This window comes from Anopheles nili, chromosome 2 (genome assembly GCF_943737925.1).
Source record: "Anopheles nili chromosome 2, idAnoNiliSN_F5_01, whole genome shotgun sequence".
Classification (NCBI taxonomy): Eukaryota; Metazoa; Arthropoda; class Insecta; order Diptera; family Culicidae; genus Anopheles; species Anopheles nili.
Window position 1 is genome coordinate 53,876,110 of NC_071291.1, and position 25,956 is coordinate 53,902,065.

Sequence of the window (25,956 nt, forward strand, 5' to 3'; positions counted from 1 at the left end):
AAACCGAATCACACCAGCTCGCCGTCGGTCCGGCCAATATGTCTCGCTCGTCGAGGGTGTGAGATTTAGCTCCACCGAGCTACCCAAGCGCGCACGTGGGACCCATGATGATGGATTGATGTTAGCAGCAAGTGGATTTATACTATCGTGCTCACGAGACGACTTGAGATATGGCTTCGGTTCCACCGGCATCACAGATGAGAACGTAAGGGAACGTGTTTAGGATTAGCGGTAGGAGGGCGTATCTTGCGCTACGGACCATCTTAGGGTGGCTATAAAAGAGACGCCACATCTGGTTGGGCCACTTTGACGCCGGACATTGCGGACCTGAATGCTTCGAAAGGACAATGCTACTACGGACGGTGTTGCTCATGCTGCTGCTGTTGGTTACGTACGACGGTGTCACTTCGTTGGAGATTATCTGTCAGGTTCAGCTTCAATTGCCCATGGAGCCTGCGATGGCCGAGAAGCTGTCCTCCTGCGGTATGTACATCGTTAGTAGCGTTTCTTTTGACATCAATAAATCGACCGTTTTGACCAGTGAAGGTGAGTAACTTCGATGCTCTCTTGTTATAGCCTCATTAATATCCAGAAGCATATGCTTTCTCGACCCTCCAGAACTCACTCTTATCGATGTCTTGAAGAAGAGCAATTCGTCCGCTGACATCCTGCTGACGATCGTTTTGCCCTTCAACGTTACCATCGAGGCAGGACACAGGGCCCTGGGCGAACGGATAAGCATCGTGCTGCGTGATAACGTGCTCGATGGAGTCGATTTGGATCTGGATGTTGCGCTACTCGATCACTACGAGCAGTTCCGGTACGGTCAGTTCTTGCGGCAGCTACGCAAGGTGCTTGGTGATAAGTACGCGATTAGTACCACGCTTGGGTGCCATTCTTTGGGTAGCTCGAAGGTGTTGTTAAGCGCCTTTAACGATCATTTAGACCTCGTGAGTGTGGTTGGTGTGGATAATGATCTGGTGACGGGCGGGTCGGTAGACAGTGTCGATGAGTTTACACCACGTCAGTACTCAACCGTGCTCGTTAACCGGCTCATCCAGGACGGGCTGCGTGCTGAGAAGATCGTGCTTAGTGTGCTGACTGTGGGGGTTGTTTTTAATCCAGCGAGTCACCGGATAACACGATCACTTCATCGAAGCCATATCGGAGTGCTATCGTACGGTCAGGTGTGTGAGCTTCTGCAAGATCAGACAGCAAAGTGTGGCTCTGAGAAACATGCAACGTGTTCACTGTTTGGTGGGAAAGCTGCCATCGTGTACGACAATGAGCAGACGGCACGGAATCGAACGCTGCAGGCACATCAGCTTGGCGTGCGTGGTGTCTTGATACTACCTAACTATGATGATTCGGAAAACCTGTGTAAAGCTGGATCATTTCCACTGTTCCGAAGCGTACTGGATACGGTAGCGAGCCGTCACGAGGTTGCTATTACGAAAGCATTAGTTTGTGATGCGAACCACCGGTATGGAGATGTTGATGATCCGCGATTGTACTACACGTACGCAAACGGCAGGTATGTCTAACGCTCAGCTTGGGCTTTGATAACCTGTCAGCCTAATGTTGATTGCGTGAATTACAGGGTTCAACGTCATCGCTGTGATGCAGGGAAGGACTTCAATGAAGAACTTCAAATATGTATGAGTTCGGACGTACCACCGATCGTTCGTTCAGACAACCGAGAACACAACGACGCAATGTCAACGAGCATCACCCCACAAAGAATAGGAATAACGGAGACAGATTCCTCAACTTACGCGACAACTACAAAGGAATCTCTAGATCTCAGCAAGGAATCTCTAGTGCTAGTGGGAAGATCAGAAGCTTCCCTTCAATACGCATTCCAAACGTTGGAAAGAGCTCTGGCATATCTGGACAGCATCATCAAGCGAGCTTTGAATTTGGTGCAACGGTTAGAGATTCTGGAGCTAGCTCACGAGCCTGAAAAACCCATTACCACGCTCTCTCCCGAGATCACGGAGCGAGATCCCTACGCAGCTACGAAAAGTATGGTTATGCGTGACGTTCGACCCAAAAACGACGGCTCGGACGCGAACTTCAACGAGAGTTCGTTACTAATTCCGCTGGCGTACCATTATTTAGATGATTAGGAATAAAATTGTTTGCTAGTGAAACTTGTGCATTCATCGGTTCGAAAACTGACAAATGGGCTTATGCGGCAACTTCGTAGCAACGGAGCGTGCCATGAGAAAACTCCCAAAGTGGTATACCGAATTTCCATCGCACCAACGCTATCGTAGTAGCTGGTGCGCCCTCGTTCGAACCAGCACCGCGAGCCGCATAGTTTGGCGTCCGTGTTTTTGGAACCCGCGCGTTTCGTTCGATCGTACCCCACGTTTGCTCGGTTGCTGATGCCGCCATCGTCAACCTCGGTCACGGTTAACAATGTGTGACTGCTTCTACCTTCGCCCGGGCAGCTACCAACCACTCTGTGGAAACGTGCCATCGGAAGGCTTTCCCAATCACCAGCACCCGCCAGTCGAGGGTTCACTTGTGGTCGCGTTCCTGCAACATCTGCACGTGCATCGGGTGCAGTACGCGACCGTGCTGCGGTGGTACGCCGTGTTGATCAGCGCCATCGAAACGGTTGTGTATTTTCGTTCGTTATTGATGACAACACACCAGCCCTGGACCTAGGGTTGCGGTTGCGAGCCACAGTGGTTCGCGATACTGCGACAAAAACCTCAACGCTGGTGTTTGTAATAACCGCTCCGTGTCCTTTTCCTCGTTCAGGTGCTGCTGCTGCGTGCGTTGGTGTTTCGCGCTGGTTGGGAGCGTCGCCTGAAATGGCGCCCGCTGTGGTACGTTCCGGAATATTTGCGAATCAATTTCGCCCTCGTAACGTCACTGCTCACCGTGTACGCCGGTGTGATGGCGATGGTTGGCTTGCTCACGGTTAGTGTGCAAACCCAAAAAAGGTGTATTTCCATCCGATAGAACCGCTGAATTGGCAACGTTTCCTAAGTGATACCTGTCTCTCTCACGCTCTCACTCTCTTTCTCTCTTTTGACGCTTTTCCAGTCTAAACCTCGTCTGCTCTTGCCCTACATCGGTCTGCACCTGGCCACACTTACGCTGGAGCTGAACTATCTCACGGCACGAACGCTGGCAGCGTTACCGTTTGGCATCTCCGTGGCTGACTCCAGCGTTTGCCCTCAAACCGGGCCGAGCAAGTGGCAATCGCTGGCAATGGTCATGCTGCTTGGCTTCCATCTATCGATAGTGATCGTGGCCTACCTGAACCATAGCCTGCACCTGACCTAACACGAAAGCAACCATAGCTCGTAGCTGACGGCGATTCTGGTGAATGGTTGCGTTTTTTTTAGATATTTTTTTCTCGGTTTTCCCTCCAGAACGTCAGCAAAATGAGCACGAACGTGACTGCGGGAACCTCCACCCGGGGGGTGGGGTAAAGTATCCTCCGGCCCGAAACTTTATCGTTCCATGGGCGAGTGACTACGGGCACGCCGCACGTGCCTTTCGTAGATTAGGGGTGATGGTTTATTGTGTCAGCTTTCAATTGATGCACGCTAGATGGCGCTGCGTGATACCGCGGCATCCGGACATAGGCGGCGGTGGTTTTTTCTCTCCTTTTTTTATTTCGAGGGAAAAAAGTTCCCTGCGTAAGCCAAATAAAGGACGACGCTGTGAATGTGCGAAATTTTCCGTACCGCAAATAATGGTTTACTTTTTTTTTTGTTGCGCCTTCGGCAGGTGCTGTGGTTCTGGTTTCATGCTTTATTTACTGGTTCGCGTTATTTGGTTGCTGGCAATTTGCGGCAATTGGATTTGTGGCGCTACCAAAAACCCCACCGAGAAGATATTGTTATCAGGCTCCATGCGCAACGGGTAGAGGCGGACTATATAGCAACCAAACCAGCGAGACGTGGTTGCCTTCAATAACCAACCGGTGGTCACGTGTCAATTTGTCGATGCCCGTTATTTGTGCCGGACTGCAAACGCGTGTCCTTGCCACACGTGTTCGTTTCTCATTTGGTTTATACACCGCATATCCCTGCAAGCTCTCGTTTCGGGTGCCCCGAAAGGTGTGATCAACAACTCGTGGTGGTTGGCTTTGTGTTAATTCCACTCTCAAAAGCCCAACCCCTTTTCGTAGCGCTAGTCGTACCTTAATCGGATACCGGGCCAAACGATTCTCATCTACGATACGTCGGGAACGCTGAAACTAATTTTCCGCAGCGCGTCCGTGTTAGCCTACAACGCCGGGTTTTCCCCGGACGCCTTGGGGTTAGTGTTGCGGGCGAAACTTTGAACCGATGGATAAGCAAAAACTTTTGCATGGGGCACCGGTGTAGGACAATACGGGCAGTTACGTGTACGCTTCCCTGCTATCCCAGCTAACGGCAAACTTGTTACACGTTGCGGTGAAAATTGAAATCCAATCTGAGTAATAGGAAACCGGGATTGGGCCTCGTGTCGTCAACGGCACCCGGACCGATGGCTGCTGGCAAAACCTGGCTTGTGGTTTGGAGCCGATGAATACGCCATGCCTGCTGTACCTACACCGGGTGCTAAGATTGGCCGTATACGGGAACACCGGTTGTTAGGCGTAATAGGAAGCGAGCTGCGCTCTTGCGTGGATCAAGCGTGAAACCGAGCGAACTTGAAGACCTTTAACCTTCCCGCCTCGAGTGGATCTTGGCCGTCAATCATGCGGCTGAACTCACCCTTTAGTGCCTTCTTCAGGCCGGGTTTTTAACCTTTCGTTCTCGTTCTTCGTTCTCCAACCCCTCGACAGCTTGGTCCACAACAGTTTGATGCCAGACATCCGGACGGCAAATGTGATGACAAAGTTTGCGCTGTTTTAAAACAACACCTCTTACCACGGAACCGGTCTTGTGACTTTTACGTTTGCATGAGAGAAGCCATGTCAAGAGGCATCGCCTGTTTATAGCTCGTGCATGTTGGTTTTTCCTTTCTTCCGGGTGTGGGTTCAAGGGTGCCTTGCAGGGAGCCATGCAAAGCAGCCATGTTAATGACAAGAGGCCACTTGGGAAACTTCACGGGATAAGCCGTTGCCGGAAGCTAGCCTGTCGGTGCCGTTTCATGTTACTCATGTGGCTAGATGCCGGGCACCTGAGTACACCTGAAGAGGTCGCGTTTTCCGTGCCGTTTCGTGATTGTGCGGTTAGACCGCATCCAAATGGCCACCTCTTGCTGGCACTGTGTTCTGCGTCGGTTAAGTGGCGCTTTTTAAACATCATTTCCTACGTTGGACCGTGTTTAAGCTACTCAACGGGTTGAAGTAACGCGTTCCAAGATGTGAGATTTCATTTCAGGAGGCTCATTTTCCACCACAAAAAACCTGTTCCCTTTTGTGAGGTTCCTATGTGTAGCATGGTAATTAGCGCTTTCTTACATAAGTAAACTCATTTCTACTAAATAGCGTATTTGAGCCCATAAAAAGCACCACATGCTTGTGGTAGCGCACTATTTTTTTTAAATAGAACTAGCAGAGCACTTCAATTCAGAGACATTTTCTTTGGCATTCAGGCATTCAGTAAAATCCAATTCACGTTGAAGAGCGGTGACGAAACAAACGGGCAAAGTGTATGATGCCACTCCGTTAAAAAATGCGTTTTTTTTTGCATGAAAAGTCTGCATTCATTTATTACCGTTGATAAATGAAATGCGGCCGGTCTGCCCGCAGTCACGTTTGGCAGCCGGGGGAGTCTGACCGATGGTTTTTCACCCCGGGAGGAAAAACTCCGCAGGCTTTTGGGCAACGTTGTTTTTTCGCTTCATTTCTCGCATGTCTGCTGCCTTTTCCGAGGGTAGGCGTACGATGCCGATCGGTGTGGTTTCAATTTGTGCAATTTATTCTAGTGCACGTTGGCTAGCCAACGGAATCCTTCCCCGGTACGGTTCCAGCGGTCCCTAGATGGTGGTTTCGATGCCTGCTGGGTTGATGATAGTACAGAACGCCATCTCCGCTGACAGCGGTCCCAGCAGGCATCGACAATTTTGTGCATATACAGCGGTGAAAAGCGATAGTGAGGGAATAATGCGCACGACTAGAGAAAAGCGAGAGCGAGAGTCCCCACGAAACAACAACATGTGTTTTAGCACATGTCTCGCTAAGTGTTACTCGATTTGTTCTAACGAGGAACGTTCTCATAAACAGTAAAACAAACCAACCAAATCTCAAAAAGCACACACACAAACACTAAATGCTAATTCTCTGTCGTGTTCCATTGGCCTACTACGTTACGTTGATGGCGGCAGCAGGCAGCATTTGCATTTGTTGATTGCTATTCTCGGAACAAAAATCAATCAAAATTATCATTGTCGTTTTCGTAGCACGAAAGTCTAATGATCCGTTCGTGGTTGTTTGTCCAGCTAAGTGGTTCCCAAAGGAGCGTGGAAATCCCCTCCGGGGCTTATGCTTGAGGACTTAAGCCTCTTTATCAGGTTTTGGGCACAATAAGACGTATGGCCGGTCTCAGCTCACCCAAACCTGGCCTCGACCGGTCGGAGGTACACGTTACTGCTACGGCGGGAATATGATAGTTCGCAATTTCCCAAAAACTCACCCCGTCCGGTTCCGTTGAACGTTACACGAACCAACGAACTCGGTCGAGTTCTGGTTGCACGTAATCCGCAAGTTAGATGGTGCAACTCTCCCGGTCAATTTCGGGCTCGATCGTTCGCGCAAGATAGGTGCGGTGGAATCAGCTCCTTTGAATCCCCGGCTCTGGGTGCTCTGGTGTCCGAGAACCATGCACAATGCTGGTCCGGTTATCGGGAAATCCCGAAGCAGCTCTCGGTGGGTGAGTGTCTTTAAACCCAGCGTCGGAACTGGCCGGTCTCGGACGTGGGATGACCGTTACGATGCCAAAATCCCCAAGCCAATCTCAAGCGAACGGATGCGGTACGCAAACAAGCGCCCTCAAAAACCAACCAGTGGCGCTGCGTAATTCAATTCGGTAGCCTGGTTTCGGTTCGAATCCGTGCGGGTCCTGCGGACAACGTCCTTCTTGCGCTGCGAGTGGTGCTGGTGTGTGCGGTGACCTCCAAAACTCCGGATAGATGTTTTATCGTTTGCTACAGACGCCCGAGTACACACACTCTCACGGTCAAGGCTTTCGAACGTTGCGATCCGGACAAGGGGCTCTAAATCTGGGCATTACTCGTCGTTTTGGCGTTATTAGTATGCAGGAGCTTCATTTGTTAAATTACGCCCTCCTTATCGGCTTAGCCGGACGCTGTGTGAAAGTTGGTCGACCATAATGGGGATTTGTGTTTTCGGTTCTTCGCGCTAGAAGGGCGCTGCTAGGGTTGTAAAGCTTGCCGTCGATGCGGGAGTGTGATGAAACGTAAACGGAACCACCGGGCTTATCGGGCTGCCAGCTGCATCGTGGCCAAAGCCCTGGTGGTTAGCATCGTGGCAACATCCATCACAGGTTCATCGTTCAACGTTGCTGAGTTGTATCGAAGGAGTGGCCAATTTTCGGAAGTAACGTGAGCTGTAGCTACAGGAATGTAATTAGCAGTTTAACGATGCGAATGCTCCGTTTACCGTGGCCTACTTAGGGGGCTTACATCTGCCAACTCATTAGTGTGTGCATCGCTAACGTTGCAATCGTGGACAAGATTGCAACTTGAAGGAGCGAAATGGCAATCGACGGTGCATTGGTTGCGGTGGGTTTTGAACGATTATTTTAGGTTATGGAGAAAACGGAACAAGCGTGGATTATCGAATACAATTTTGGACTTAAATTTCAACGAAAATGAATATAATTATACAATAAAGCATAAATAGGAGAAATAAAAATGGATAAAATAAAGGTCCTGAATGTCGAATAACGCACTCAATTTGAGACATAAAATGCAACGAAATCCAACAAAATTAATCAATACAGGACGTCACGAGTTGTTCTTCAAAAATAGTAATTAAATTGCCAAAAAACACAGACATACATCAAGTTGTACCAACGCTGCGCAGCAGCACATTTATTGTTTCGCTTTCCAGGTCTGCCGCCCAGCTAATGGGTTTTGTTATAGTAAGTTTTTAGCATTTATGCCCTGCGAGCTGTGTTTTACAGCTCGCGTTGTACTGCTGCACATTTATGTATGTGTGTGTATATATATATCTATGTATATCTATAACCGCTAACATGATGGTAGATGGTCTCGCTGCCCTATTTACAAGCTACGGTCGTATCGACCGGATCCGATTTTGTGGCATCAACAACGCCACTCCGGTTTTTCCAATGGGCATCCGTTTTAGTGTATATTTTGTTTTGTAACAGAGTTTCACAACACCTTACTTAACTAGCGCTCCCGCGGTTCAGAAGAATATGCAAACCTGCGCGTACACCTCAACACACAGCACGACCAGGCACAGCAGCACGGCACTATCCGCCTGCCGCTGCAGCTCGACCGCGGCGTACCGCAGGAGCTTACGATATTGTCAAACGGACGCGACCGAGTTGCTGTCGTACGCCACCAACAGCGAATCGTCCTCGTCACTGCCACTGCCGGCGCTTTTCGCGTCATCCTGCGCATCCTCATCGTCCTCACCGGGCCAGCCCGTGCATCGTGCCTGTCGTCCAACACCAGCACCACCACCCAGCATATTATCATCCGTGTCTGTAGCATCCGCTTCCGCACCGTCCTCCAAATGATCGTCCTCATCGGCACGCGCAAGTCCTCGTCGTGCTCGGCTCGGTTCATCCCCAGTTGCGCAAGGGATGCGTACGATCAGGTGAGTTTCCTCGCGGAAGGACGCTAGCGTCTTTTCCGTCTCGTTCGAGTTGTGTCATAGCTCGATCAGTTCCGGACCCTTCCAGGTGACACCAGCGCGCAGCAGGTTGTAGAACCGTGTCACTGCCCACATGGCCATCGTCTGTGGTGAAGGGTGAATGATCGTGAGAAAATGTGAGTTGACACTCAAAACCCGCCCAATCACGCTGCTATACTTACGTTGATGATGGCACGTGACACGAAAAACGCCACCTCCGCCTTGCAGAGCGAATCAAACTGCCGGTTCACGTGGTCCCGCAGAACGTTCGAGTAGACCATGGCGACCGCTTCCAGCGCCATGAAGGTGATGAATCCGATTATCCACGGTACGACCAGACCGATGTTTTCCTGCGCGAAACGAGAGACGACGACGGGGATGGTGGAAAATAGCACACTTCTGGCGGAGGGGGGGTTGGGAAAACTCATCGCATATGCGACTTACCCGATAGATGCCGAAAATGAGCACCACGCTGAGCAGGATCATCGAGCATTGCGTGCCGATGATGGCGAAATACGCTATCTGGACACCTGCCGGTCGAGGAGGAGGCAGATGAGTGAGGAAGTGGAGCCGATTAGAGCCGGAAAACCCGATAATTGGATCGCCCCGATAGCCCATACGCACACACTTACCGTAATACACGTCCTCCAGGTCGCCGTACTTCTTTACGTTCACGCTGATGCGCCACGAGTAGAGCAACACGACCAGGATCGAAATGTTCTGCAAGTGAGAAGCGCCGAGTGAGATAGCGAACGTGAGTGAGAGAGAGAGAGATAGAAAGAGAAAAGCAGAGTGTGAGATAGGAAGTGGGAAAGTTGCTTAACGCCTGCTAAGATGGGAGCGAAAATTCGGTGCTGACATTTCGATGGTATCGCATCACCATCCTTGCGCTTAGCAACGTGACGTATCGTTTTCGGTAGAACATCCGCCTGAACACGCGAGCGAGTGGTGTGTCGTTGATATCGGATGCAATTTACCTAATCTCTCGCATAATGGCTACCGTTAAGGAGCTTTAATTCACACTCAATCATGTCCTGCCACCAGGGTGGCAAGATGAATGGGCCCCGTAGGCGTTCGTTCTACCGGCCATACCAAGCAAGGTGTGGTGCCCTTTTTTAGGGCTGTGCGCTAAAATGGTGAAAACGAGTGCGCTAAAATGGTGAAAATCGCTAGTGCACTACCGTTCGCACAAGTGCTGCAGGTGAAGAGCAATTTTTCGGTCAGCTCACGCTGATTGGCAGCCTTTTAAATGGCGCGCTAATTGGAAGCGCATTTCGGTGACTGTTTCGGTGCCACCGTCAAACGGCACTTGGCGTACTGGCCAAGCGAGCTGCTAGCTATTAGGGCGGTAATTAGGTGCTCCCGCGCGTAATGTAGTGCCACGTGGCGAGTGACTTTCGGGTCGTTTGGTAGGTAGAGAAATGGGGGTTCATTAAAAAAAAAAGAAGACAAGTTACAAGAAGTGGGCCTCGAGCGGTGGCTCGCGTTCTGGTGCGCTAAATACATCCGCTTGCCGTGGCGTTCGCAAGCTGGATGCCTTGAAGCCTGGCCAGCACCGAAAACTTCATGCCAATGGTTAATTAGTGGCGGCAAAAAGGCACGCGAGGCGCGCTCGAGTGAAAGAGAACGTGCTAGTGAAAGAGAGAGCAAAAGAGAAGGAAGGTAAAAAGCACAGCGCAGCTTACCAGCGTGTAGATGGCGCTCGTTAGTGCCAAATGTTTGGCGTGCAGCATCCGGCAGCAGCCATTAGCGCGCAGCGGACCGTACGGGTACAGGATGGCGGACTTCATGATGGTGCGCTTTAGGCTCTGGGTGGGTTGAAATATATGTTGCCTTCGTTGCTTTACGGCCGGGGATTTGGTGGGCTAAATGTACGCGGTCGCTTTTAATGTGTTTTTTCCCCCGACCAACTCCGGTGCAATTTCACGTCCTTTTGTTCGCGTTGTTACGAAGCCCGCAAGGAAGCACCCGAAGATGCGCGTGTGGGCGAATGGAGAGCGCAGGCGAATAGAGTGCACTTTAAAACCCGTTGGCCAGTGGGAAATTCTGGAAGCATCGGTTCTGATTCCACTCACGTGTAACAAGCGTCGCACGCCCGATGTTCACGATGTTCGGTAACCGCCAAATGGAGACGCCAACCGTGGTGGGTTACATTGTAACGGTTGCGCAAGACACCGTCATCGGACTGGCCAGTGGTGATCGTATCTCTCGGCAGCTCGACCGTCGCTTGTGCGCCCGTAGCGATGGAATCATTTCACTTAATTACGTTTCACTCGCTGCTCGCTGGTCCACCCGGTCACAGTCTCGGTTCGCAATATGCAATCTGTTTTCAATTTATTGCGAAGGTTGCCAACCGCCTCGACAACGACGCGATTACACACGGGACGCTTTGTTTGCGCCAGCGGGAACAGCAGATAAATATTAACGTTTTGTTTTGCGTTCCTGTTCGCACTCGTTGGTGTTCAAACGTTCCCTTAGCAGTACTGCGCCGGGTTTACGATGCTGCCGCAGGTCCTACCGGAACTGGTACGCTGTAAAGACGAACGAGCGAACGAACTGCATTAGTAACAAGAGCTAGCGAGTGTAGTGGAATGGAGTGTAGTTTTTTTTTGTTTGCATGGAAAACTTTCCCAACCCCGCATTTCAGTGGTGATGGCGTAATGAAGGGCACTTGGGTGGTGTGGAATGGAAGGAATGTAACTACACGCGTTTCGGTCGCGTTTTGCTTGGTGCATTTTTCCATCCGCTATCCTGCTATCCTCCGTAGCAAGAGTTATGCAAGAGTTATTTCCTTCTCGCAAGCTGGTGCCCGAGCTTTCGCTTCGCCTACTCGGTTACGACGAGTGTTTCGTTTGATAGTTTTGCATTTTTACCCACTCGAGCAGTAGGCGACGAGTTGGCTGCGTGTAAATGACGCCTGTTCGTTCTTTCGAGTAGTTGCACAAGTGCCCGAGAGGTAGTTTCATTTATCATTCGCACCGTACCGTGAAGTGAAACTCCAACACCCCCAGATGTGGTTGAAATGGAACGAGTCTGGTGACACCGATCACAGCGAGGGATCACTTCCGGGATCCGGGGTGACCGCACAACCGGAAACCAGCTGGCGATGGCAGCACGGTTTGAAGTCACCCTGGTGCCGCTGTCATCAAAGGCGCAATGAGTTTTATTTTCTCATTTTTTTTTCAATTCACGAAGGAAGGAACGTAAAACAACGAACCCAAAAAAAACTCTTCAACCCTCGGACGGTAGTTTTTCACGGAAATAAACTTTGGAATAATTTTTTTTTTGACTTTTTCAATCAAACGCACGATAAAAAATGATGATGCGATGGAGAAAAATCGCGTCACAGCTGATGGAGCAACGGTTTTGCGTGGGATCGTTTGCAAAACGACCGAACCCCGGAAACCGATTCCCACCCTTCGCATGACTACACTTTTCCCATGGAGAGAAAGTTGCAGTGGAATGTGCGGCAAAGCGCGGAAAAATCATTCGGTGGAGTGAAATTATAATAATTGATTGAATTCGTCCTTTTCGGTGGGTTCGGCGTGTGCACAGGGACCGCGGGAACGGAATGTCGGCAGCGAATCAATGGCGGAAAGTTGTGCTACATCGGGTGGTGGGCGTGAGCGTTTTCCTTCAGCTCAAACGACGATTGGGAATGGAGAAAGTTGTCGGAAAGCGTTTACCCAACCATTTCCACCCGCATTTCTCCCATCCATTCACGTCGGAAGCTTTCGACGCGGTAGGTTCAAATGGGCGGAGCTTGATGTCCTTGCGCTGATGCTTGTTTGTTTTTCTACGCCCCATTCAAACTTTGACGGATATGGCGCAATTTTCCCTATGGTAAACTGTTTGCAAAATGTGTGTTTATGTCGCTGGAAGAAAGAATCAGCCGATTTCGAGTGCTGCGTGGGCGGGGAACGCTCTTCAGTTGTGCCGCCGTCTTCCCAGCAAAGGGATGTGAAAACTCGTAAGTAATGAGGGCATGAGTATTGCTATTGCGTCACCTTTGAATTCACTTTAGGGGCCATAAATTGGTTCAGAAATGTGAAGCAAACGGTGCGCATCGTTGAACGTACGCAGAGGTAGTTAAAACATGGCGATTTTGAAGCGACTTAAGGCAGCCCCCCCCTAGTCGGTGAGTGGCGTGTACGCGATTACTTGATTTTAATTGCCATCACGTGCCAAAGTAAACCGCCCCGGGAGGGATGGTATCAAATCGTCATGCGTCATGGTAAATTTAAACCACGGCAGCCGGCAGCCGATTGAATATTCATTACCATGAGCGGGGCGAAACCGTTCGGTACGCACAAAACACCAGGCGTCTCCATTCGCCGGGTCAAGACGGTGAAGGATTACGTTTCGTGCCTTAAAGCGCGTGCCACACGCGTCGTCTGGCGGTGGAACCATTCATGCCATCGCTCTTCCATTTCTCCCCACCGCATCCACCCGACGCGGTGGCGTTGACCTCACTCAAGGGAAAGGACGCATTCCAGGGGAATGGGAAACCGCAGCATTTGGCTTAATCACTTGGCAACCGCGGAATGAATTTCCCACTGGGGGAAACCCGCGGACCTGGAAGTGGCAGCCGAATGAAACAGAAGCCAAACACAGATTGTTTTCTCTTCGTTCTTTTTCTTTTTTTTCCTTTCTTGCTCTTTTTTTCGGTACCATGGCCCTCCCCCCATCCAAAAGGATCGCTTTTCACAGCCCACGCTGGGAGCGAAACCGGCCCACATCCGCCGTTCGTGTATCGGTGCTCCATTCAGGGTCCGCGGCTGAGTGTTTTTGTTTTGTTCCCCGCAGCCATCTACGGAGAGAGCTCGTCGAGGCCGGATGCCGTCGCCCGGCACGGTGTGTATTTTCGTTTGTTATTCCGTGAAACCCGCCCTTAACTAACGGCGAGAGCCCGGAGGTTGGCCCCCATAATGGCGTGTTTGTTTGGAGGTCGGATATATTGGGAAGGCATTTGAATAACGCGGCTAACCGAGGTGCCGTCCTTGGGGTTGAACGAGCGGGCGCACACTCGCCGATGAATATTGTACGTCCCCAGTCGGGTGGTGTTGGTACGCGCGATGGCACGGAAATTCAATGTCGATCGCGCACCATAAATACCGGCGGAAGCGCTACGGCATCAAGCCGGTGCTCGGTGCGGTGATAAGGATTGTGCCATGGTTGCTCGGGTGGTGGTGCTTTTTCTTCTCCACCACTCGCTATTGTTAGCTTTTTTTTTTGTCCGCGTGCGCCATCTCAAAACTCCGCCGACTCATCACCTGCCAGCGCACGGCCGTGCGGATGTGCTGGGTGATGGTGAAAATAATGACGTTCTCATTGCGTGCCGTTCACACGGCACGGTCTTTTAAAAGCATACCCAGCTGGCACCAAAACCGCCCGACTGCCGTCTAAAAGGCTATCCGGCTGTTTGCGGAGTCGGTGCCTTCCGGGCGTCGAGGATTTCCTTGGATCGGACGTCGCGGGATACGGGCACCGACCGGCGAGGATTATCCGAGAGCAGTACATTTTTAAGCGCCGAACGTGACCCGCATTTCGTATGAAGCGTGTTGGCGGTGTACCGTGGGTTTAGTGTTGCTGCCTCTGGTGTGGCCTTTGTGCCTGGTCGCTCCAACCGTCGATGCAACCGGAAATGCAGCGAGGCGTGGAGCCGAGTGCGCTGCGGGAGCGCGCTCTTTCCCCACGCGAGGAGGTGGGTTTTATTATTAATTTGATTATTTCAACAAGGCGCCCCGTGGGGGAAAGATCTTAATTGAATAGATACGGGAAAAAAAAGCACCACCGTTGTATATGGGGCGCGCGTGCAGTGAATGCGAGGTGTTGTGGTGTTGATGGGGCGTTATTTGCCCGGTTTGGTGCGTTCATTTAATAAACTTTAACGAACGCGGAACGATGCGTGAAAATTGTGCAATTTTGTGTGACTTTATTTCTCTCGTTTATCCCAGCACCCGGTACTGGCGAGAATTGAAAACGCATTTGCTGGGTTTTTTGCCACTTTCCAGTTATGATGATTGATTATCTTTTCGATTTGCGCGATGATAAAAGCTCATCAAAACGCCATCAATATGTGAAGTACAGCGAGATGATTGAGTGAAAAAATATGCTGTCAAAGAACGTTCAAAAGCGTGTCGAAAAGGAGATTTTAATATGCCATGGAAAATAAATTGTAATAAATCATGAAAGTAATACTACCGGAAGTATATAAAATTAAAAAAAAATAACTGTTAGTAGAGTGTTATTAGCAGACCATACTCATATTCCTACCATACTCAAAGTATATCAATTGTTTAAACCATTCAATCTGTACTGCTCAATCTGGCCTTAAAGCGGATTACACCTTTCTTGCTATGCTGTTGGTTGCCATATTGAGCGTGAGTACGTTATGGTTTATTTCGGGTCGGGGATTTATCTTAAGAAACCCCCTTTCAAACGCTGAGTTCGACCGTAGAGAACAAAAGATTAGCTGCCTTTTGAGGGGCTTACACGGTAGAGCTTTTCTTATTTACACTACATTACACAATATTTGGTATATCTCATACTCAACTTCATCCAAAATGCAATAAGCAGAGGGCCATATATCTGGTCCGTATTCCGGATCATTTTCTCCTGCGCGATGGAAATGGGAAGCGAAACTGTGAGAACTCAACGGGATGGGAAAGGATACTACCACCATGCTGTCGTTCCACGTCGTTTGATGTGTGCAAGTTCTTATTGAAATGCAGATCCGTTTCGGGCCGGAGCGTTCCGGCCAAATTCTCGTGATCCGCTTTTTGGGGGTAGCTGAGAAAGGATGGCCGGAAAAGCCAGCCTGACGGTAGACAAAAAGCTGCATAACTTCTTTTCCCACACTGGCAGCGGTTCTCACCACACACTTTCCCTTGGTTCACCGTAACCAGGATTTCGTCCACTCAGTCATGCTGAATTTTATCTATTCTAGTGCGGGTGTGCAGATGAGGGCAGGCGAACCCGAACATCAGCCGCACATTAAAATATGCATGGTTGGGTTTTGCCGCCACAGTATGCTCTCCAGCATGGGAAAATAACGGTTTGTCTGGATCGCTCGTATTCCATTTCTACTTCGAATGGCGAAAAATTCAACCTTTTTGCTAGCCCCTGTTCGTGTTCATGCGAGCTTCTGCTGGCTCGATTTCGGTTTTGGACGCTCGTTTCCACACAACCGGTAGCTTTTTCATCCACCCGCGAGAAAAATGGCAGCTGATTGTAATCGCACCGTTATCTTTTGTTTCACAGTGTGTGCGTGTCTTTATTTTTTTATTTTTGCAAAACCCCATCTATTTTCATTGCTCCATTCGCGATGTTGGAATCATCTTTTCCATGCGAAGTTGGTTTTAGTGCTTTTCCATCCCCATTTGTGTGCCTGCGTGTCTGTGAATGGCTTCCGGATGCCAGCACTTCTCAAAATAAATCCCCAAACGAAGGAGCACGGTTAGCCATTTCGAGCTGTGCTCCGCACTGTGGATTTCCTTTCCACGGCGAGCTGCGCTGACGGGGATTGATATTAACAAAAGCCCGACGAAAGCAAAAGGGGCAAAGAAATGTAACAAAGTGAAATTAAAAAGAAAGAAAACACGAACCCAAATCGTCTATTGACTTTGAATAATTTCTTGCTTTCGCTTCCGCTTGCGCTCTTATTCCCGCGCACAAACACGCTTGGAATCGCTGCTGCGAAAGTCCGATGCCGGTGCAAAGAATGCAGAGAACCGAACGAAAAAGTTGTGCATAAAACGCTTGAGCGATTTTATCCCTGCGCCGGCCCCGCCTGTGCAGAAGTTTTTAATTAACTCAGATAAAACTGTTGCATTTTTGATTTGGCTTGTGTGTTTGTGGCTTTTCTTTTCTCTCGCTTCTATTCAGTCCATTCCCAGAGATCAGTCATGGTTGAGAAATTGGCGTGAAAAAGTTCGCTCGAGAATTTTGCAAAATTTTCCTTTAACCTTCGCGAAAGCGACCGTGGGCAGCGAAAAATTTCACTTTTCGCGAGGCATGTTGTGTAGCGTCTGCGGCCCGTGAATTGTTTCTAAACTTTGAAAGCTCGCCTCACTTACGAAGAAGTTGTGACAGCGCGTATCCTTAATTGTTTCAGTTGTTTAAAAATGAATCCTAAACAATATTTTAGGAGCAATGCTGGTAACTCACTTTGTACCTAAACCAGGTCATAAAGTTTTACTAGATTCTTAACTCATAACTTGAGCAGACATGACAACTCTTTACATAAAAAACTCAAATAACTTGACGATTACTGTTCACTTCACCCAGCAACAACTTTTTGTATCAAAGTTGGTATCGGTACTTTGAACCGTCGCTTAGAAGACTTGCTTTATTATTCCGATCAGAGCGGCCAAAAGAAGGAGTTGCATCAAAGATTGTGTTGCCGGGAATCACGTGGAACGACTCGGGCATTCGTCAGCTACTCTTTCTCGGAACGCTCGTAATGACTCAATTTCTTCGAACTTGCTCTACATTCAAGCTCACCCTTATGCATGCATTTAATATATTCTGGAAGCGGTGATTCCGGTTAGTGGTAGTTCGTCGACGCAAATGTTTCAGCTTCCTCCAAGGTGAAGAGCCGAAATTTCAGTGAACATTAGGACGTGCGCCCGGTGATGCCGGTTTTATAGACGCTGTTAAAATTTCATTCAGCTAATTTTCTCCCATTAAAGGTTGCACCATTTATAGCGAGAAAATTTTGTTTGCTTCTTCCTTGAGTGCGGGTGAGATGAATTCTGCAAAAGGATGCAGGCAAAGAGTAGTGACGTGTTTGCATACGCTAAGTATTTGAAGGCAGCAGCAAGTTTTTGTTGAAAATGTTGACATGGTTGAAGCAATACTCGATAGTATACTTCAACACAGGAAAAAAAATCAATCGTAAAATAACGAGATGCAGCCGATAATCTTGAAAACCAGTTGATTGAATGCATGAAAGCCAATGGTATACGGAGCATGCGAATGTCCAGTGGTTTGTGTAAAAGAAAATAAGCAGCTATTAGATAAGATTGCAAAAGCTCGTTCCAGTAGCATTGGGTGCATGGTTGGCCGATGGATCTCGTCGCTACTCGAGCATACGATTCATTCGACGAACCAACCTTATAACCCTCGTCGGAGCCATGGTGGTTGAGTACATCCACACAAAGCGCACCCATTCGTGTTCGGATTATTTACTTCTATTGCTTCTGATTTTATCGAACTCATCTATGGTACGGTTCCGATACACTCACTCGCTGGCCGGAGTTTTCTCAAGTGAGCAATTACTTTATCGTGTTTGTCTGGCACTCGAATGGATCTTAAGTGTGTATGGGGTTCTGTCGAGCCAGCACACTGTACGGATGCTTGAGCAGAGAATTCCGTGAGAGAAAGAAAACAAAAAAGGATAGCAAAAATACGCCTTGCATTGCATTTTTCAGAGCCTTTTCCTAGTAGAAAGGATATGTGTTTTTTCTTCAAGTGAATTAGGTACAACTGGTGTAGCAAAACATCGCTCATCCAATGGGATATTGATTTGAAGAACCAATGCAAGTGCATGAAGCGAGGTCTTGTATGAAGGGAAGTAGCGCTTCACAAACGAGGACGAATAGTGCTCAAGACACACAACATACGTAAGAGTAAATCTCCACTGTGTATAAAGCTAATGAACCATAACCAGAGTGAAATGAAGGGTGACGCAGTATGAGGGCCCATGTGTTTATTAAATCCTATAAGAAAGCCTCGCAAAACTGATCAAGTCCTAGCTTAGCCCATGTTGATGATGCTTTTAAATATGGCCAACACTAGCCGGCCTGTCACGTTCGCTTTCGGACGGTTCTTTTGGCGTGGAATTCCGATCTCGTTGTGGTGCTTGAATAATGCAAAAATCGATTGGAATTCGTCCCTCAATATTCTCCCACGTACACTCGGGTGTCAACGCTGCAGATGCAACTGGCGACGAAACAACTTTTCCACGGGTATCAATGTGCTTACCGAATCACCAAAAAAGCCCCATCCTGGTGCCTGTCAGTTTCGAGCGAATGTAATAACATTCCATGGCTATGCCATCAAACGTTCTCAAATTGGATATATCCAGCGTTCGGTTTCCCGGACCGCGTTTAATCGCAGCTCAATGTCACAGTAGTCGGTAGGATTCATGTTTGGGAGAGAGTTTGGCGTGGATACGAGCCAGATCATGGTCGGGTCGCTAACAGTCAATAAATTGGATGTGCGATCCGTGACCTACGATGGTTTCATTGCTCATGGACGGTGTGGACAGTAAACCACCCTGTGCAGACTGTCCAGTTGGATCTCCGGTGCATTCGTCACATGCGGAAAAGGGACGGAAGCTCAAGAGCTGGTTGATAGATGCCAGTAGTCCAGCACGGCTTCGGGTTGCAGAGCAAATGTGTGTTCGTTGTGCAAAAAAGCACACACATGAATAACGTAGTGAAAATGTGGACGTGTTATGTTTCGGTAACATTGCTTCCGGCATGGTTCTGCTGATGACACATGGTGGACTTCAGGGAAAAATAATTAATTGCACATTGCATCAACGATGCCGGTTGATGTCATATTTTACCGCTGATGAAGTGCAGTTAGCATTGACAAAATAACAACGATGGTACGACATATTGCACGAGATCCTGCGTCCTGTGCAACGAACCGAGAAAAAGTAGCAATTTCAAGATGAACTTGATGCTTATTAGCGATGCATCAGTGCAAAAGGTTGTTTCATGAAACATTAAATCATCTTCGAGATACCGTTTGGAATATATTTTCCACTGTGAACATTCCCACGTCAATCGATCACGGTACACCAAAAGATGCACCAAATTTATTGCCTCAATGAGCGTTTGTCGCAGTAAGGGTTCGAGTTTCAAAAGACGCATCCCACAACACATCGTCGCCTGTTGTTCGGTGGCATGTCGCGTCTACGCTACAATTGCCGTTCAACACAAATTTAATTAAATTCACCAAAGCTCAGCTCATGTTCACCAGCCGCTCGGATGCAATCCCGAAGCGCCTCTTCAGCAGGTGGTATCAAACAAAACCTTCCCAGACCAATCCTCCCCGAACGCTTTCCTTCCATTCGGCACCCGCCAGATGGTTTTTCGTGGTGTTGCGCGTGCAAACAGTGAGTAAACTTTTCACTCGTTTTGCGCTTGATTACAAAATCAATATCAATTAGGTGGAAAGGGCACATCTTCGCTGTGACCGCGAGTGGCTTGAGAGCACGGCCACTCGACCTCGTTGGTGGGGTGGATGTGAAAAAAGGAGAGCAGGAAGGCTAGGGTAAGAGGATGAGTAAACTTTCAAGCAATCCAATGATCCGTTCGGGTGGACACCACTCGAATCGGTTGAAAGCACGCGGGGTGGGAAGCACAATTTCCGCCGTAAAATTGCGAAGAAACAGAGACCAAATACCTTGCCTAGAGAATGAAATGGGGGGTAAATACAATCACGGTTTGAAAAAATAAAGTAAAATAAAATGCCGGTTTGCTAGCTAGCGGATGTGCAAGGCTACTTTAAACCCACAGCAACCTGTCATTGAAGCTCCATCTGAAAGCTTTCAGTAGCTTGAAACTTATATCCGAACTGTCAACCTCCGCCATTGAAGCAGGCGCTGGAATGACCGTGGTGAGGTGGATCGAGTGAGTAGGAGCAACCAACACACGCGCACAGAATGGGCGAAAACAAAAGCAAAAAGCATTGTCAACAACATATCCACGGTGAAGCCGTACGTGTGCGTCTCCGGCTACTTTCGAGTGTCCCGGAAATGGTGGCTGAGAGAAAATTATGAGGAAAGCAACGGACTCGCAGCGAGCGTGAAAATAAACAACAGACTTCTTCGAAGCAGCGATGGCGCCCGCGACGGTTTGATGAAGCGTTTTTTTTCCACTGGTCGCAGCCATTTTGTCACCCGCACGCTCCATCCATCCCACAAGCAGTGGGCAAAATGATCTTTGCGCATTTTATGAAAGCTCGTAAAAGACGAGACGTACTGATAATACGGCAGTGGGAATGCGTCAGCAATAAAACACGACACGCGACGCTCGAAACGGTGGTCGAGGCATCACAATTGAAACCAAAGATGGGTCGTTGGAGAGCAGTACTTGAAAACGACAGGACGGTAACATTTGCAGAGGGTCCAAAGCAAATGGGCGAATGGTGGAAAGAGCGAGCGAAAGTATGAAATTAAATTCCACAGATGAAAAGTCAACCGCATAATTGTTGTCCAGTCTGGCTGTAGCTAATTTCGGTGGAATATCAACTACAGTGCGACCGTATCACCGTGGTGGTCAAGGAAGTTGGTAGACGGAAACCAAGCAGGACGTCGGTGAAACGTCCTAAATGTCCTTCTTCCCGGGAGAAAAGCGTGCAGCCTAAAAATTTGAGCTTGAGAGGTTTCATAATTGTTGGAGGTGGGAAGTTGGCGTTGTCACATCTCGAGTGATCCGTCTAGTTGACAGATCTGACCATAATCCTTCGACATGGGACAGCCAGGTCTTTTTCGTCGAGAGATGGAAAGGTCAGCTTACGACGTCAGACAGACAGGCCGATGGTAGAGTTAGCTACACTTTTTGTGGCGCAAGCATTAGAGTTTGATGAAATTGAGAATTCTCACGATACTCCCCGTGGGTCTCGTAGGTATCGATCCGTCTCGAAGGTGTCATTTGGGCTGTGGATCCAAGACTTTGTCAACGAGGAAGTTTTTTTTTGTTTATGTCCCATTGCGTGTCATATGAATACACCATCTAGGCGAAGTTTTCAAGCGTTGGTCCCGACGGGCAAGGGCACAACGGAAACCGGTTGCCGTTCGACCCTAGCGACCGAAGTGACACGTCGAAAAATGTCCACCGCACCGGTAAAAGAGGACTGGAAAGGACGACGACGCGCGTGAGACCCGGAATAGGTTGAAAAATGTCCCGCAACGATCGGATGCGTGCCAGGATGGAAAACCCAAGGACGGGAAATCAATTTCCGCCAGACTCGGGGGCCAAAGTTTGCCGACCTGGACGCGCTAGAATAAAACCGGGACGCGCTGTGGGTGACACCCTCACGCACGGTTAGAACACTAGGAGAACTCGTGGGAAAGGAAAACGAATGTGAAGCAAAAAAAAAACAGACACAAGCGTGATGGCCATGAAACCCCGTTGGTATTGATTTTTTAAAAGCACCGTAGGAAAAGCGTAGCAGCAAAGAAGCGGAACAAAAAAAAATAGATAAAATATAAACACACATATTCACCGTCGCGCATTAAGAATATCTTGTGCTGGCAGAGGATTAAACGAACTGCTACACGACACGAAACGAGGTGCTCGAGGGTAATCATATCCGAGGGGTTGAAAATTATTTCGTCAGCATGAAACATTAATTTTTTGCTTTCGCTTAGTCCCTAATTTAATACATTTTTCATCCCAACCCTTTGCTTTCCGGTTGAACTGCGTGAGTGATGACTGACTATTTCTTGCTGATCACTCTGGCAAAGCTGGGTCAGCAATTCCGTTCACCGAGAAGTCCTTTTTGAAAGCTCGAGTGTGTCGACGGGAGTCCTTTTATTGGAGAGTGGTTGGATAAGATGGTTGGCATGTTTTTCTTGTGGCTAGTGCCAAAATCCCATCGTATCGATCAAACGGGTTTAGGGTTTATTGGATCTGAGAGGACAATTCCATGCCACGCCGGCTTAAGGGTAAAGTATTGAAGCTATCGCAGTGTAAACGAAAGCAATCATGGTAGCCATGGATAAAAATAAAACAAAAAAATTAGAAGTGGGGTGTCTAGAGCATCCTTTTGAAGCGTGTGACTTTGTCGCAAAGGAAAGAAATTCAATTTTACTTTAGAACAAGTATAAAAGGTATTCAAAAAGGCAATTTGCTTTATTCCCTGAAAAATGAAAATCTAACAGTTCCGCCCATCGAAGTGAAAGAAGGCGAACGTTTCTGGTGGATTTAACTAGTCGCCTAATCGTTCGGTTTCCGATGAAACACACAAAACACGAGTCACTTATACCGGTGGTAAAATCACCAAACCATCGCTTCCTTCCGGTACGGTCATCGATGCGGAACCAAAACCAGCTGGCCGAGTAGCCTGGTTCTTGATCTAAAAATCCCACTCTCCTTTATTCACTCGTCGTCGTAGTGCAAGCTCTCCAGCGCACAAAAGCGCCCAGTGGGAGGGTTTTTGTTCGCATTAAGAAAAATGGAGATCGATTTTGTTGCTGGAATGCTTTGGCTACGTGAGAACCGTGAGACCAGTAGTGGGCCGAACCGGCGTTCTTCCGGTTCCGGCAGCGTGTTCGACGAATGGTGGGATGGTCGGTTAAAGCATTTTGTTTGCGTCCCAGGAGGAAATCTCGTCCGGAGGTGGTTCCGAGATTGGGTTCGGATGGGAGCCCGAAGGCCCATTAAAAAAGGTATGAAAAAGGACCACGCATTCGACACCGTTTGTGAGCGTGGGTGAGTGATTGTGTTTAAATTCCACACGCGATAGTGTGGAGCGAGAGTCCTGCTTTATTTTTATCTGGTTTCTTAGATACGCGTGATAAGGGAGAAAAACGAGTGAAAGCAAACGAGGGTGGCATCATCGAGGGATGAATGCAAAAAATGGAACACCAGAAGCTGAAAAATTGTTTTGTGGTCATTAGTGAACCCGTTATGGATCGACGCCTCCATATGCTGTTCGTCATAATGGTTGATGGTTTGTTTTTTGTTTTGTGTTTTTTTCGATGCCCCAGGAAAAGCATGCACGAATAAGAGACGGTTCTAACGGATCGATTGAACGATGACAAAACGATGGCGAACGGCTACCAATGTCGACATCGAGAGTATTCTGTTGTTGTGTTGATCGAAACCCTGGAAATAGCATCATGATGTCTCTGCGGACAGCTCAGGTTGCCTCGCATACCCATAAAGAGCAGCCGAACATTCGCGGTGACCATGATTTCAATTTTGAAATAGAAAGGACGCTTGTTTATTGACATTTTTAGTACAAAGCGTAGTTTTAGTAGGCGTTCACGAACGATGCAAAACAAATAACAAGCAAGCAAATTCTCATGGTGTCCGGTTCCAATTCCCGTAATTGTGGTTCATAATCATTTGATTTCGGCGTAATTTGTTTCATTGATTGCAACACGCAGTGAGTGCATTTTTTGTGGTAATAAAACCATGAAGCACCCACCGTGTATAGGACTTATTGATCCATAACTTTTAACGGCCTTGATGGAGTGGAATTTTGATTGGACGTTCGTTCGAGCCCAGCGATACGGGTCGTCATTGAGAGAACAAACAAAATTTCTCCACCTGTTTGACGTTGCTTGCCAAAAATCTTGTGGAAGCGGAGCCGGTTACTTTTCACGTGGCAATTGACGAAGTTTAGTGTCTGCGACGAGTTTCTTCCGCACACCATTGTTCCCAGGCCGTTCCGTCTTTTTTATGCGCCATAAAGCATTTTTATGAAGGCTCTCCGGCGAGGAAGCCTCGTGCTGAAATCTCCATCGTCACGCAGTCACGTGGGTGTGCTTTCTCCGTGCATCCTTTCGTGAACTGTTTAGGAATCTCTCGTACCCGTATCCTCGCCAGTCGAATTTGATTCGATTTAATGGACACATACTTTAGGGATTTCGTTCACCGGTGCTTGCGTTCGTTTGCCTTTAAAACTGTCGATCACGTAGGAAATGGAATTGATCGAATCAGAATCGGAAGGCACGGACGATGGAAGATGCAGCAAAGGAAACAAAAAAAAACCAATCGACCTATGGGCCAAGTGGAAATCAGTGCCAGACAGTAACGGATGCTAGTGAAATATCATCAATAAACCATCGGAAAGCGTACTGGAGCGATGAGAAAGCGGCTGGGAGATTAGGGAGTTTCCTGGCACGGGTAACATCATCATCAAGATCGTTAGAATCCTCCGTGTCTCTCCCGGAAGCCGGTGTGGTTAATGGCATCGCTCTGTGTTCCCTCGAGGAAACCACGGCGGCTTATCTTTTTTCCACAGCCGGCGTACATTCGTATGGCGCGAAAAGCTTCCTTCGCGGTCGTTCCATCTTGATATGCTTCCATTCGCCTGCAGGAGAGGCATTATTTAGATAGCGTGACAAAACGGGAGTGGGGCGTAATATCAGCCGGGATTTTGGTGGAAGAAAACAAAATCGATTCGCGTGATGCTTCCTATCAACGGAGAACGTTGGTGCCGGCTCATCTGCATTCGGTACATATCACAACAGCGAGTAATAATGGTTGGTTTGCGAGCTTATGGAACGTGGTGTAGGCTCGCGGGCTCAGAACACCTGCGATGTTGGTATTATTATTTTTGCATGTCCTTGCGTTATGACACTGGTAGTCAACACGTGGTGTTTACGGTTGAATATTTAATGTTGAGAGTACAAATTGTACATACACCGCACGGGCATGGGAAAAGTGGGAAATTGAGCAGCTGAGCAAGTAACAGCTCACTGATTCCAGCAATTATGCATATGGAATTTCCGTGCCGCAGGGCTTATCATGAGCTATCTGCCTGTGTGCAATGAAGGCCCCTTGCTCCTTGATTGGCATGCGCCAGAAGTGTTGCTAATTGATAATTTTGTGATTCACCTTTATTATGATCCACCGCAGACCAGTCGTACCTGGAACCAAGTCGTACACACCGCGCACTGGGCGTTGTGTTCAAATCGATTCATTTTCATTATCACTTCTGCATTTGTGTGAGAGCTGGTCTAACTGGTTTTCGATGGAAATGTAGCGTTTTCTCGCAAATGGAAATGGGTGCGTAAAAAGAGCACCCTTTACGGTTAAATCGTCGGAGAAAAAAACAAAACAAAAAACCAAACACAGTTCTAGCACGTATGATAATGGTACACCAATTTATTATCTTATCACTCGTGTGAGGCACCCACTGCAATATTTCACTCGTGCTATCTCGATTCTGGACCAGGATGGCTCGTTACGGTCTAAAAGGCCGTTCTATCTGACACACCTATGCTATTCCTGGCATCGGTTTCCCGATCAATGCTCGGTGTAAGAACGGAAAAGCAGGAATTTCACTTCACCACGTACGAAAAAACCACCACTGAACCACGCCGCCAGCAATTAGAAGGAGTAAAATTGTTCCACTCAGTACTGAAAGGGAGACTAGCAATGTAAGGACAAAACAATAAA

At 48.4% G+C, this 25,956-nt stretch overlaps 2 protein-coding genes across 2 annotated transcripts; one reads left to right on the forward strand and one right to left on the reverse strand.

Moving 5' to 3' along the window:
- Positions 1-2,424: 2,424 nt before the first annotated feature.
- On the forward strand, positions 2,425-3,303 carry LOC128726097 (uncharacterized). Its single transcript, XM_053819889.1, has 3 exons — positions 2,425-2,625; positions 2,773-2,934; positions 3,061-3,303. Exons 1-3 carry the CDS (start codon positions 2,425-2,427, stop codon positions 3,301-3,303), a joined length of 606 nt encoding a protein of 201 aa, XP_053675864.1.
- A 5,464-nt stretch (positions 3,304-8,767) lies between these two features.
- On the reverse strand, positions 8,768-25,405 carry LOC128722120 (uncharacterized). Its single transcript, XM_053815954.1, has 7 exons — positions 25,393-25,405; positions 10,879-11,334; positions 10,489-10,733; positions 9,436-9,523; positions 9,248-9,333; positions 8,986-9,153; positions 8,768-8,908 (listed from the first exon to the last, which is right to left on the reverse strand). Exons 3-7 carry the CDS (start codon positions 10,591-10,593, stop codon positions 8,822-8,824), a joined length of 534 nt encoding a protein of 177 aa, XP_053671929.1. The 5' UTR covers positions 10,594-10,733; positions 10,879-11,334; positions 25,393-25,405; the 3' UTR covers positions 8,768-8,821.
- Positions 25,406-25,956: the final 551 nt, after the last annotated feature.